This window comes from Fusarium oxysporum, chromosome 14 (genome assembly GCF_000149955.1).
Source record: "Fusarium oxysporum f. sp. lycopersici 4287 chromosome 14, whole genome shotgun sequence".
Taxonomy (NCBI): Eukaryota; Fungi; Ascomycota; class Sordariomycetes; order Hypocreales; family Nectriaceae; genus Fusarium; species Fusarium oxysporum.
Genome location: NC_030999.1, coordinates 536,488 through 550,419, shown reverse-complemented (window position 1 = coordinate 550,419; position 13,932 = coordinate 536,488). Strand labels below are relative to the sequence as shown.

Here is a 13,932-nt window from a genome sequence, read left to right as displayed (position 1 = left end):
GACCTTTTTACGAAAAGTTTAAAAAAGGGCTTTTAAGGTGAGAAATGTAGTGGCTCACTCGCTTGTCTGGCTCACTCGCTTATCATATACGTTAGGTTAATTAATTAGATAACGTAAACCATCAGCGAGTGGATCAAATCAGTGAGCGAATCAAAAATCCTACCCCTTCTTTCTGAACCTACAATAAAAATACGAAGGACCGTTGAATCAATCGAAACTAATCGCTGTGCTCTTCCTCACCCATCGCGACGATTATCTGACATGTTCTTGCGTTATGACCTGTCTTGCCGCATGTTGCACAGCGTTTTCCTTGCGTTCGCGTCGACCTCCCTTGACCACCACTTTTCGATGATACAGCCACTACCCTCACACCTGCACCCGTCTGATCCACTAAAGCCCTTCCTTCCTCTACAGTCATCTTCCCTCTATTCTGTAGGCGAGTTCTTTTCGCTCTACGCCGCTTGCTAAGGGTCTCGTTTGCTTGTCGAAGGTCCTGAACTTCAGCCCTTAACAGGGCATTCTCGTGCATCATTGCTTTTGTCCCTTTCGCAAGAGACTTCAAAGCTCCTAGAATTGATTCTGGAGAGCTACTCTGATGTCTTCTGATTCGTCTCTCAAGATATTCAGATTGAGATCCAGCCTCAAGCACAGTTTTCGGCGTCTTTGAAACCCAAGCTGTAGGGTGACTAGTCACCTCCTCAACCGGTGTTGGAGTTCGTAGCTGCACATCAAGTCTTGATATAACACTCTCTGGGTCCAGCGGAACAATCCCAGCCCCTCTAAAACCTCCTTGAATATTAGCTTTCGTCATCGAGGACTGAATTGCGGAATGGAAGGCCGGAAAGAAATCGGTCTTGGCAATGTGGGTTACAGAGCAGCGGATCAGATGCTCTATTTCTCGACCGTAAGCCTTCTTCAGCAGGCCAAAGCACCCGACGTCAAGGGGTTGAAGTAAGTGTGATGAATGAGCAGGCATACAGAGCGTGATGATGTTGTTTTCCTCGCAATATGTCTCGAAGTCAGCAGAGTGATGGCTTGCATGCCCATCGAGGATTAGAAGCCGATATCGACCGCTCGATCGCGTCTTTGTGTGCTCGTCAAAGTGCTTCAACCACTCTAAGCCTGTTTCATTGTCTATCCAGCCATTTTGGGTTGTGGTAATAGCCCAATCGCCTGGAAGGTTACTTTCTTGATACCAGTTGGCGAGGTAATACTGGCCCGTAACCACGATAAATGGCGGGATCTGCCAGCCTTCGGCATTAACAGCTTGAATAGCCGTAACCCATTCCCGGTTCCCAGGCTGCACTAGCTTTGGTCTTCCGCGTCTTTCTGTGCCTGTAACAACCATACCGCTCGCAATCATACCCATCATAAAGCCAGTCTCATCAAAGTTGTATATATCGGCAAGGGTAATGCCATATTTCGTAATTGTGTTTTCCACAAGTCTAAACCAGCCACGAATAATGGCCGGATCTTCGCATTTAGCTCTCTGGTAGTCGTATCTACGAAAGAACCGTATTTTGAGCGCCGGGTGTCGCTTGACGAACCTAGAAGCCCAGCACTTGCCAGCTGGTGGCTCGTCACGGTCGGCAAGGAGTCGATTGGCCATTTCTTCAACAATACACAGTCGCGGGGGAAACCCACGCGAATCTAGGTCCAGGATGAACTGGACCACGATATACTGGACCACGATATTTTCCTCCAGCTCGGATAATTTGCGTGACTTGGGAATAATATCGCATCGGGCAGGAACGCCATGATACCTGCGCCACAACGAACTGTAAGGGACTTTGTAGATAATTGCAGCACGACGGAGAGCCAGATTTGGATCATTTCGGAGAGCCTGAAGAGCAAGAATGATATTTGCCTCTTTATTTGACTTTGACATGTTTGGTGGTTGAGATACATGTGGATGAGTGCAACAAAAAGAGAGTGAGGGGTTTTTGATTCGCTCACTGATTTGATCCACTCACTGATGGTTTACGTTAGTTAATAGTATTTTTAAATTAATTTAAGAGTTAAATACTAGAAAAAGTATCCTACTTACTTATTTATCCTACTTGCTTATCAACTATGTTAAATTATATATATTAAGAGATAGTGGCCTGGCGGCCTATTCTGACTGGATGGGCACTTGTCACGAACGCTCACATGTGGCGCTTGCTCTTCATCCTTATTTTGTCAAGCCCATGCTGTACCGCTTATTGATAGATGTATGTACAAATTTACTAAAACTCATTTCTAACTGAACCTTAGTTTCGTACCATCAATGCGAAACTTGCATCCTGAAGCCCATATAGCGCCTGATTTAATTGCTCTCTTCGTTTCCCTTCTACTATGGCCTGCAGTCTCCCATGCATGATTCAATACTATTGCCGGAGGACTCGCTTGAAGGCGATTCTTCAAGCGTTCCACAGTTTCCATGGCGATTAAAGTGATGTATCGGGCATAGTAGTTGCATCGTATTGTAAAGCGTAGCTCTAAACGCGTCACTCCTGATTCTATTGTGATAATGCAATAACGGACGGCGAGAATAGTGAGGTAGTTCTTCCACTCCTACCTTTCTTTTCGTGCCTCGTCATATGGGTGAATCCTATTTGTGGTTTGCCGTAGCACAAGGAACCAGAAATAAGATTCAGATAAGATCTGTGAGCAGGAGTCTTTGCCGCAAGAGATGCCTTGCCCTACCCTGTTGCTCCATGCGTTGGGGTTGAACATTCAAAACCTAACCTTTATCGTTCACGTCAGATCCGAAGTTTACCATTAACTCCATCTAGCGCCTGAGCCGGTGCGATCCATAATCTGAGTTGACGATGAGCCAGATAGAAGGGAGAGGATAACATAAAATAGATAGATGTCATGAATTTGGAATCGTGCCTCCCGTGTAGTTGCACACATCAAAATGATCTTCTCTAGCTATGTGAGAAGTCCATTTTGAACGAAATGCCCAAGGGCTGGTTGTCCACACGTTAGTCTTGGTCCATTGTATATGTCATGCCGGCATTGGCCCCGTTGTAAAAATGTCATTCCCGATAGGCCGAGTCTTTTTGTTCTTTTCCCTTCTTCTTCTCTAATCAGCGAAAGACTTCTCATTGTCTATACTGTTCTCTTGGCAAATTTAGAGCGATTTAGCAAGACGTACCGGTTCTAGCATCAACATCTACCCTATGCATGCCGTTAGACGACTGCAATGCAGTTTGCATAGGCTCGTCCTGCGTCTTCGCGAACAGGGCTGGCCTAACCATTTGGCTCGCTGGGCTGGCTCCTTCATTAGCGGCCGGTCTGCGCGTGTCAGGTACCAAGACACCGTCACGCCCTCTTCTCCCCTACAGTGCGGCCTCCCTCAGGGGTCGCCGGTATCGCCGATCCTCTTTCTGCTCTACACTGAGCCAATCTATCGACTGGGCAATCCCCGGGGTCGCTTCGGCTATGCAGACGACACGGCCATCCTGTCCATAGGCGACACGGTAGACGAGACTACTGCCATGGCATCCAGTTCCATTGAGGAGATGGTGCGATGGGGCGCGGCGAACGGCGTTTCCTTCGACACGAAGAAGACCGAAGTCATGCACTTCTCCCGTAGAACACTCAGGACTGCCCCAGCAGTACGTCATGGCGATGTAGAGAAGCACCCCGAATCAGCGCTGCGCTGGCTGGGCATCTGGCTGGACAGCAGGCTATCTTTTCGACTGCATGTCGAGGAGTGGGCGGCTAAAGCGAAGGCAGTAGCCTATCATTTACGGGGTCTCACTAACACGATACACGGCCCTCTACCGAGCGTCGTTCGAAGTGCTGTCAGAGCATGTGTCGAGCCAGTGCTACTTCACGGCTTGAAGGCATTGGCATTTGAGTCGCCATGGTGTTCATCAGGTGCTATTGGAGCCTCGACACCGATCTTATCGAATAGCTGCCGATTCTACCACAAGTAAATCGCAATCGAGCACTCAGAGAGAACCAAGTGCATTCGAGGCAGTTCAGGCAGCAGCGCAGCCAAAAGCACGACCTACATGCAGTAGATGCCACAAATTAGGACACAAGATGACGTCAAAGGCATGCCCTCAACGGTACGAGGGGATTTTGTATTTGTCATCATCGTCTGCACAGGTAGAAGCAATGCCAGTGGCACTCTCGCCAGCATTATCCGGGGAAGCACGACCAGCAGCAGCAGTATCTGCATCTGTATCATCTTTGCAGGAAGGGGAACCACTGGAAGACCCGTCATCAGGATTATCCGGACATGCTGGGTCTGGCAGGGATGATACTAGCTGCATTGTCGTTAGTATAGAGACAGTAGCATCATCGGCAGTGTCATCAGCAAAACCATCGACACAGGGAGGGACGTCGCCAGTAGCATCATCTTCAACAGCATCAGTGGCGCCGACACTAAGATATGATGACCCACAAGCTATCTATCGGAGATATGTTGCTGCTCGAGATGCTTGGTATAAGGCGCAGCCTCGTGGTAGCGTCAAAACTAACCAGCAGTATCGGAGGGCGTTAGGTCTACCTTTGCGGTATGACAAAGCAAGCTACCAGTGGTGTCTTGACTGGAAGCAGATGGGCAAACTCTGTACGACACCGACCGGATCTAGAGATTGGAGTAAGGAAGAGATGATGGCGTACCTGGATTGGAGTAAAGCAGAAGATGATCGGGTGGAGGCTCAGGTAGCGGCAGAGATGGAAAGTAATCCATTTTCTAGCAGAAGAGGCATGCGCGACATCTGGGAGGCGGCTGAGAATGATGGAAAAGAGCAGCAGGAATTGTATTCAGCTTGATAATTAGGAATTCATTGCAGTTCTGAATCTCGGGATTCTGAAACCCGCCAGCCTCAAAACTCGAAATGCAGTTGTGGAGTTGTGCCAAATTGGGGGCTGACATAATCCGCACGCCTAAGCGTGCAGAAGTGGAGAGGCGCCTAGGCGTGTCCCTATGGGGCCCCCATATTCTACCCCTTCAGTGCCGAAGTGGGGCTGTGTCAGAACGGCGCGCTCCGTGCCTGGTCTGTGATATTCTGGAATTAAGAAAGTTGAATACATTCGGCAAGCTGTAATTAAACAGATTCTAGGCGATATGAAGGACGCGTCTATATACGCTGTGGCTTGGCCGCTCTTCTCTACATTAGATTTGAGGCAGCGGGAGGCGTTTGTTGATGGCGTCTTCCAAATACCGGACAAGTGAACAAAGAGCGCTCCGAAGAAAAGCCTCCTATTGGCCATTGTATTGCTTGCAGATTCGTCGAGATTGCTTCCCTCAGTCTTCAGCTTCAGATCCCTATCTACCTTCTCAAGCCTCTCCGTCTTACGTGTCAGATCGTTCTCAGCTTCTTCCGATATCAGCAATTAATTGGAGAGAACTATAGCCACACTAGAAAGTCACGGCCGAGATGATGAGGAAGGCAAGTGTTCCAATATATTACCCTCAGTTATGTGAGGTCGATCAGAATGACCCCCGCCGCCTCCCCACATCTCCATTACCTACGTCCGTTACCATGGTATCGCCATCATATGGGCTTTGCTTGACGGGAATGCCTTCCCGATATTTCGCCTTATAGACGTGAAAGCCCTGCAAGCATGCCATCTAACGTAAGGTCAAATTCCGGCGCTATCGGGGTGGCCTACGGCCCTTCCTCCGGTAGCGAAGGTGCAGAGGCGATGGTAATGAGCTGTTCCCGGTTCTGATGACCGCCACAATTGTAGAGTCTGGTTGTCTTCTAGCGCAGAGAGTAGGCATGCTGCATGGACTCTCCGCGACATAATATGCCATCCAGGAGCTATTTAGGCTCAGTTGCTAATACAGGAGGTTCAGTGGTACAATATAAGTTGTTCGGAGTCCGGACTATGCTTAGCTCACGACTTGCGACACGCCTGGAGGTCTCCCATGACATGAACCCCCCCCCCCCCCTCTGGCCTGCGCTCTTATCCGTCTGATTGATAACATGAGATTACTCAATCAAACAGGTTCTGCCGCTGGAGAATATGGAGCCATCATAATTAAGAACTTCGGACTTGACCCTGCACGTCAAGTCATCAAACATTCTGCCTAACAGCTGTCGAGCCCTTATCGGCTAAGCAATTGCAACAGAATACGAAGAGACGGATAACAAACAGAATGCACGCATTAAAAATTTCGGTATCAACTTGAGATGGCATCCAGCACTGATCGCCATACACAGCATCAAATGGAAAGGAAATCTATAGAGGGTGGTAGAAAGGAGGAAATAATACACACCGCGCTGGCCACCGTCGCGAGAGACCTCCTAGATCATCTCGTTTCGGTTCAAGCTAGTCGACAAGTGCTTGTTTCGAGAATCAATTGGCGAACGCGAAACATCAGGGTTGAATGACACTGGCGGGGGAGACTTCATCCGTCGAGGTATAGGAATGCTCTCAAAGTGAGCCTCGGAAGGGGCAAATCGGACATGCTCCTTTCGATTGCGGCTGGCAGAACGAAGTCGCTCACTGACCTTGTGAATGCGGCCTGAGATGCTGCTGTCTCCAATGCTTCTGCCTCGGTTGTGGCTCCTGTGGGAAGCTGGTGCCGGAGGGCTGGCCTCTGACGCTTGATCATTGCCAGATGATAAATCGTCGTCCATGACAATCTCAATCATGCCTGATGCAACAGGGCCAGTCTTCTAATATCGCTGGGCGTGTTGCAAAGGGACAGGAGGCGGTGGAGGTGAAGCCAAATGCCTGAATTCCTTGAGAACAGGGGGCGCCGGAGGAGGGGGAGGGGGCATAGGATCTTCGTGAGAGCGTCGTTGCTTACTAGGGACAACTTCTTCGATACGTCCAACACTGCTCTTGCGTGCAAGACGAGCAGGGCGCTGGCCAGGTTCATCTGGAATTGGGGCTGACATGCTACGAGGGATATGAGGTCGCGCCGGTGGCTGGTAGACGGTGGATCGCAGCAGAGTGAGACTGGGCTCGGGGACTGGCGCTTCTCTCTCAGGCGACTGTTGAGGTGAGGTTTCTGGCGAGTATCGCTGAGAGAAGCTGGCTGGAATCGAAGGCACGTTGGGTCTGGGAGTGCTTCCTGGTTGATCATGGTTGCCCTCAATGATGAGTCTCATGGCTTTGGGGGTCGCTGGAAGTCCAATAACAGGTCCGTTGCGGGCGTACATGCTCTTTTGTGGGGGCTCAGTAGCACTGCGAGGTGGGATATCGTCAGGTAGAGGCTTAGGCTCAGCAGTCTTAACCGTGATCGCAAAAGCAGGAGCGAACTCGTTAGAATGAGGGATTGAAGGTGTTTGGGCACGCTTGGCCAGAGACTTGCGGCGCTCCTCGAGTTCTCGTGCAGCCTGTTCCTTCTTTCGCTGACGCTCGTTATTCATTTGCTTGAGGTCACCAGCATGCTCAGTTGAAGTGGAACCGTCAAAGTTGGCGACCTCAGAATTGGCTCTGCGTCGGTGCTCCGAAGCATCTTGCTTGCTCAGTGCCGGCGAGCCAAGGCCTCGGCTGCTACTGCGGCTGTGCTTGTTCCTGAATTCCTCTTGAGCTGTTATGGCTGCTCTGTAGTTCTCTTCATCCTCGGAACCCTGGTACTGGTGAACAGTAGCACTCAGAGGCAAGGGTGACGAAGGAGAACGCTGTGCAGAACTCTCCCGGCCTTGGCTTCGGGCACGAAGTGTGAGAGCTGGCGGGCGAGAGAGACCTTCTGGGCTCCTGCGGCGGCTTCCACGGTTTGAATTGCGGCTTTGTGGTTTGACAATTGAACCGCTTACCTTGCGTACTGTGTTTGGCTCACCGATCTGACCATGTCGTGGAGTGCTCAAGTTCAGCAAGTACTCTGGAGACATGGGGATTGGGGAAGTTGGTGATCGTTTTGCCTTGGGCCAATGGCAAGCGCTGACACGTCCACGGTCCTCGGAAGGTTCCCTGGAGCGTGTGGTTCGCTCTCGACTTCCAGGATGATCTGGTGAAGCATCCCGAGTTCTTGAATGGCTACGCTGACGACTGCGTTGTCTCTTGGAGTAGTGCTTGGCAGCATCCAAGCTATGGATGTAATCTTCTCGGTTTCGCACAGCTTGATGACGAAGGCTTCTTCCGGCGCTCGACGCAGAAGTGACCGAACCTGTCACAGAGGCTGGGCCTCTGCGGCGAGTTGGCCAGTGGTAGCGAGTAGAAAAAGTGACGGACTGCTCTGGGGATGTAATGTCGTCATGAGAGGGCCCAGGATGCAGCGGTAGATTCACACCCACAGGAATGCGGTCACGAGAGCCATTGCGATGGTTACGTGATGTTTGTTGCATTTTCAACATAGCGGCCTGGTCCGGTGGCGGTGAAAAATCTCCTTCGCTCGCTTGGACAATGAGTTGAGCATGCTCTCGCATCATCATCGGGCTTGCAGTAGCGGCACGATGTGATGCGGTACCCATCATCATGTTGTCATTGCCAGATGGTGTTCGAACATGACCAGATCGAGGCTCATAGTCATCAGGCACAGCAGACAGCTCAGCAGATCGAAGTGCCCCCGGGTTGAGGTCTGAGGGAATCTCACCAATGGACGGCAAACGCCCACGTCCTCGGGCAGACACTGTGGTATTGAATCTGCTATTGTTTGAAGGGCGAAGGAAGGCTGTCGGGGCCTCGTTGTTGGAGGCATGAGAGAAAGCGGGAGAGCGGGCAGAGTCAGCGATAGGGGTAACACCCGCGGCAATCGGGGTTTGACCACCGTCGCCAGCAAAGAACTTTGTCTTTTGCATTTGATCACCAAATGAGGTGATAAGCTTGAGAGCAGAGGTCTTTGCGATGCTGCGTTGGAGGCAACGTTGAACACCGGGAGGTGAGAGAGGCGGGCTTAGGATCTCAGGAATACTGGGAGTCATAGTCTGGAAGTTCAGCTGCGCGGCGGATGGAGAAGTCCAAGGCTCAGTAGACTCCTGGTCGGTGCAAGCAAAGCATCGGATTGCTAGCTGCTGTTGGCCATGTTGAACTGCCCACTTCCCCCATTTCCTGATAATAGCAGCTTGTCGTTCCCAAACACTAGGGGCTGAGAGGCATGTGAGGATCAGTGCCTCCATGTAACGCTTGTGAGAGATATAAACCTCAATAGCGTCATTGTGATCACCCATGCCAAGCATAATAGTAACTGCTGTGTGCACGTCGCCAGCCTCAAGCAGGCGCTGGACGTATGTATGGCCAAGCTTCTGTTGTGAGGCATGGCCGCCGATGCCACTCAGAGCCAATAACATCCAGTCAGAAGAAGTCATGTTCTCGAAGTTTGCGTTCATGATATTGGGATTGATATCATCAAGCCATTTGGCCAAGAGAATGCGGCTGGGAGATCCTTGGGTATGCCTACTCATCTCATCCCTAATCAGGTCTTCAACCTCTTTGTTCCATCCGAAGATGGTATTGAGCATTTGACGGCGCAGATCATCATTGGTGAGACGAGCACTGTTGGCACCCATAGCATGTTTGTAAGGAATGTCACTGAGACGCGCCCGAGCACACTTGAATAGGTCGTGCACCTTGTTGTCGTCAGGGCTACGGGGAACTTCATTGCGCAGGCGAGAAGGTCTTCTTCGTGATCGGCTTGAGGCTATGGAAGGAACACTTGTAGTGCCAAGAGAGTATCCCATGGAATAAGTGTCCAAATCTCTCGTGTTACCGTGAGCACTGTTGCCAATAGTTGATGACCTGATCGAGGTTGTAGCCGAGATATAGGTGTTTTCTGACAGTCCTCTTGACCTCATGGATCCGGGGTAACGGCCAGGGGTTTGGGACGACCCAGCTGAGGATTTCGATAAGGATGAAAGTCCGCTCCGACTTGAGACAGGGCTAGCTGATTCGTAAGGCTCATTACCAGAGCCGTAAGCTTGGCGTCGAGTCAGGCGAGCAAATGGTGATAAGTGATCTTCGTCACTCTCGGAAATATCCATATACAGGGGAATAGAGCTCGTCTCAGACTCGGAGGCGATAGTAGTAGTCGAGGTCGCTGATCGATCACCACTTTCTTCTGAGACTGGAGGAGAGGGTGGCAATAGGATTGCTGGGTGTTGGACATTGGCAACCATGATGGCCGGGGACTTCAGGTCGAACTGCTGCACGGTATTATTGGGTCCAAGGGTGAACAACGTGGCACCTGGGCCATAGACGGCGAGGCCGCGAACAAGATCAAGAGTCGGGATGGGATCATGGGTGATGTGCTTTGTCCTAACATCCCATGACTGTGTTTGCCTGTGTATATGTTAGTTGATGATAAGGAGTCATGCAGCTAAGCGCGCGCGTAGCCTAGGGTGTTTTATGGTGATGGCAAGCTGCAAACTTACGAGTCGGAATACTGAATTATGCGACCGTTCTTGGACCATCCCATCCAGTTGGGTCCATCCCTCGTGACCTCAGCTTTCCTAAGGTTTCGAACCACCTTTGCAGGGTCATCAGCGCTGTACTTCTTTGCCACGCTCCAGACTCGTAAGTCACCGTCATGCATCTGGACAGCAAGCATGTCGGACTTTTGCCGAGGCGAAGAAGCATGCCATGCGAGGTTGACGATGGGTGATGGTCCTTTGGAAGTGGTAAGATTGTGTAAGATAGTAAAGCGTGGTTGCAAGGTTGCAACGAATAAAGAGCCATTCTGGTAGCTGAGACTGTGTTAGTGAGATTTGAGTGAAAAGGAGGATCACGACTCACCCGATAGCAAAGGTTCGACAATCAGCCGACGGTGCCAATGCCGTCACAGAAATTTGGTCAGTAGTTCGTGAAGAAACATGTTCGGATGTTGAAGGCTCAAACATGATAATGCTTCCTTTTGTATTGCCTTCAAATAGTCAGTCATGATCATCAAAACTTATTTCAGTAACTTACCAAAAGCCACATTGCCATTTTTCATCCACGCTGCGACAGTTAAATGATCATAACAGGCAAATCGAGAGATCTCATCGCCTGTCATTAGATCCCACACAATTGCTGTTTGGCCAGCATCGTAACTGACAACGAAGCGGCCACCACCAGCCTCACTCTGATTATCAACCACTAACAATTGAACCTCATCAGCGTGTCGAGAAAACCTTCGTTCAATGGTAAGAGTATCATGGTGACAGCAAACAACAGATGAACCCTGGGCGTACAAGAACATGGACGCAGTGGCGGCGCAGGGGTCAAAGTACTTTAAATCGGTAACATGAGGCATCGCGGTGTTACATAGGACCTGCGACATCTGACTGCTTGCTGCGGACATTCTACCGGAACCCAATGGTCCAGTCCGGTTTGAGGCGAAGTTCCCAAGATATTATGAGCTAAGAGGCCAAAATTGACTCAAGTAGCGACGCTGACGGCTGTTAACGGATATCAAAGCTAAGTCGTAGAGGATGGCCTTCAATCCTTACGTTTGCAATCCTTAGGCTTTCGGTGAGCAGTAAAAGGTGCGGGTGGCATCGCCTCTGGCTAAGTGGACATGGCAGTCGGCCGCTATAAATCCCAAATCGTCACATCGTGGGATCTTCCTGGAAGAGTATACCGGCTAACAGCAGGCGGGGCCAACACTCTCCACAAAACCAAGATTCCTCCCGTATCTAAAGCCGACAGGACACTTGTACGACACTCGTTAGCGCTGGAGAGTACATATCTTGGTACAAGTAGGTTATCGTCACTAGCTTCCGCACGTTGGGACAAACAAGGAAGGCGATCCAGTTCCAATGGCCCATGAGGTCTCCGTCGCGCAGCCAAAGTTCGCAGTACGGCACAGATGAAAGAATTGGGAGACTGGAATTCCTCCAAGTGACAATGACTTCTATGAAGCATTGAGAGAAAAGACAAATTTTCAGCGAAACTGGTCGACAACAGTTCATTTTGCTACATGGGAAGAAGCGAACATACAAATGCACCAATGCCGGGGTTTTCACGATGCTGGTGATTCTGTCATTCAAGCCGAAGGTTGTGATCTGAATGGGAAAGCACAGCGCTTACCAACGATGATAATTGGTCAGTTTCTCAATTGCGTTGAATACGCTTTGAGAACTTCGTCTGCTTCTCGGCCAATGCGTACATAGTCTCGCTCCACGGCGTCTGGGCTGAGTGGCAGTTTGATCATCGCTGCCATTCAGCCGTCGCCCGTCGCCAACCTGAGGGTATTTGGGGCAACGTGAGCAATCGAAAGTGGATATCACAGGCTCGGCGTTGGTGGCCAAGGCACGGGCACGTACCGTGCTCACCGACCATCTCAACACTATGAGGCGAACGTTGGCGCTAAAGAAAAGTAATAAGCCATCTGATCCCTGGACATTTAATGATTAGGATGAGAGGTTATACTGTACTAGGTTAGCTACTCGCTGTTCGATTTTAGGGCCAACATCATCATGGACCTTTTCATCACCTCATTCTTCCTAACAGGCTGGCGATCGTCATCTCTAATCGGAGTATGGATATATCCCCCGGCCCCTGTCAACGCCCACCGCCAAACGCTATTACCTGTGATCCCTGGTCCTTGCTATCACGAACTCTACCGTTACCATGATCAGTGCTCTCACTTATTTACTTTCGGTCCCGTACAGAGCTTACCGTCAAATTTGGCTCCCGAAGCGACGAAAGATTTTTGTGACATTAGCGGACCATTGATCCATTGAACTGCAGCACTGTATGTACCACTAGGAAATGGTTTTGGCTAAAGAATAGGTTCTACTTATCATGAAGACGTGCACGAAGAATACGGAAATGTCGAGGCTTTATGCTCAATCATGCCGCCAGTCATGCCGCCCGTTGGTGCCATTCTCACCCTCATCATCCCTATCGTTTCTCTTCTCGTCTGAACCATGCAAGCGAGACGCTTACCCGGGATCCCAGTGAACACGTCAAAAAGGGCACCCCGCACGCTTCCATTTTAGGATCCACAACCCCCTGTGCGGTCCTGTCCTTTGCACTAAACACGGAGGGGTTGCCGCTGTGCTGAGTCCACTGGCGGAAGCTTTGTCTCTGGCACTGTGCCCTGCCCCATTATCTACCATGCCGGGAATAATGGCACACTGAACGAGACAAGAAATGAAACGGTTAACTAGCAGAGCTGATGCTTCTGATTAAGTTGTGTTCTACTTCTCTGCTTTAGGTGGCCATCCCGCATGCTCGCCGCAGCACTACTTTCAGGTGGCTTGATGTAAGGTAGGCTCCAATAATCAGTAAGAGCTTGGCAAGCCCAAATTTAGAATTCTTTTTTTAAACGATGCTCTTTACGCTCTGCGAACAGGTAGAGAGCCCAGCGTCGTGTCTCCAAAGGAATAAGTTACATATGTTCCTGGAGAACAGGACTGACTCCCGTTACTCACATGGCTCCGTTTTGAAGGTGTGCGACCCCCGTTGATCGATCTTGCCAGGGTACATTCTTGAAAATAGATTGCCATGGCCGGCGAAGCCAACTTGGTTCATCGGTTCCCCAGCCCCCCAAACGTCGTATGTAGGCACGATCAGGGCGCGTGGCCTGCAATTGATACATCTAGCGCTTGGAAGATGCAGCTTCTTCAACTCAACCGATCTGTCACATATCTCAAACATGCAGATTCTATCACGTGAAGCGATTTTGTAAGACGTTTTGAACCCATACGATCCCTTTTGGCAAGTTCGCATCGCCGATACAACCGCCAAATACGTCAGAAACAAAAGCTCACAATGAAACCAAGCACCGGCGGCGGGTATACTACTTCTCTTTGTTCTTGAGATGTTGGAGGTTGACATGGGAAGTGCTAACAGCAGATCAACATAAATGCAGCATGGAAAGCGGAGACACATCCGGGACTAGGGGCAGCAAGCGCTAATGCAGCCCTTTGGTCTGAGGATGCCTTTCTTCTTGCGGGAACGGATGTGCTCCGCGGCTGACAGGGAATTGCAAGAAGGTCTGCATGGACCACGGCATGGTTATTACGGGACTGTCATCTTGAAAGAAATGATCAGTTCTGAGGCTTCACAAAAGCAATGCATGGTTCATGCCGGATGAAACAAAGAATA

The 13,932-nt window shown here is 50.3% G+C and overlaps 2 protein-coding genes across 2 annotated transcripts; both read right to left on the bottom strand.

The window, feature by feature from the left end:
- Nucleotides 1-6,257: 6,257 nt before the first annotated feature.
- Nucleotides 6,258-6,608, bottom strand: FOXG_21516 (uncharacterized protein; the record flags this gene model as incomplete). Its single annotated transcript, XM_018401860.1, has 1 exon — nt 6,258-6,608. The coding sequence occupies one exon, from the start codon at nt 6,606-6,608 to the stop codon at nt 6,258-6,260; it is 351 nt and encodes a 116-aa protein (XP_018253916.1).
- A 24-nt stretch (nt 6,609-6,632) lies between these two features.
- FOXG_14221 (uncharacterized protein) lies at nt 6,633-11,179 on the bottom strand (the record flags this gene model as incomplete). Its single annotated transcript, XM_018394289.1, has 4 exons — nt 6,633-10,179; nt 10,272-10,583; nt 10,633-10,759; nt 10,807-11,179. 4 exons carry the CDS (start codon nt 11,177-11,179, stop codon nt 6,633-6,635), a joined length of 4,359 nt encoding a protein of 1,452 aa, XP_018253915.1.
- Nucleotides 11,180-13,932: the final 2,753 nt, after the last annotated feature.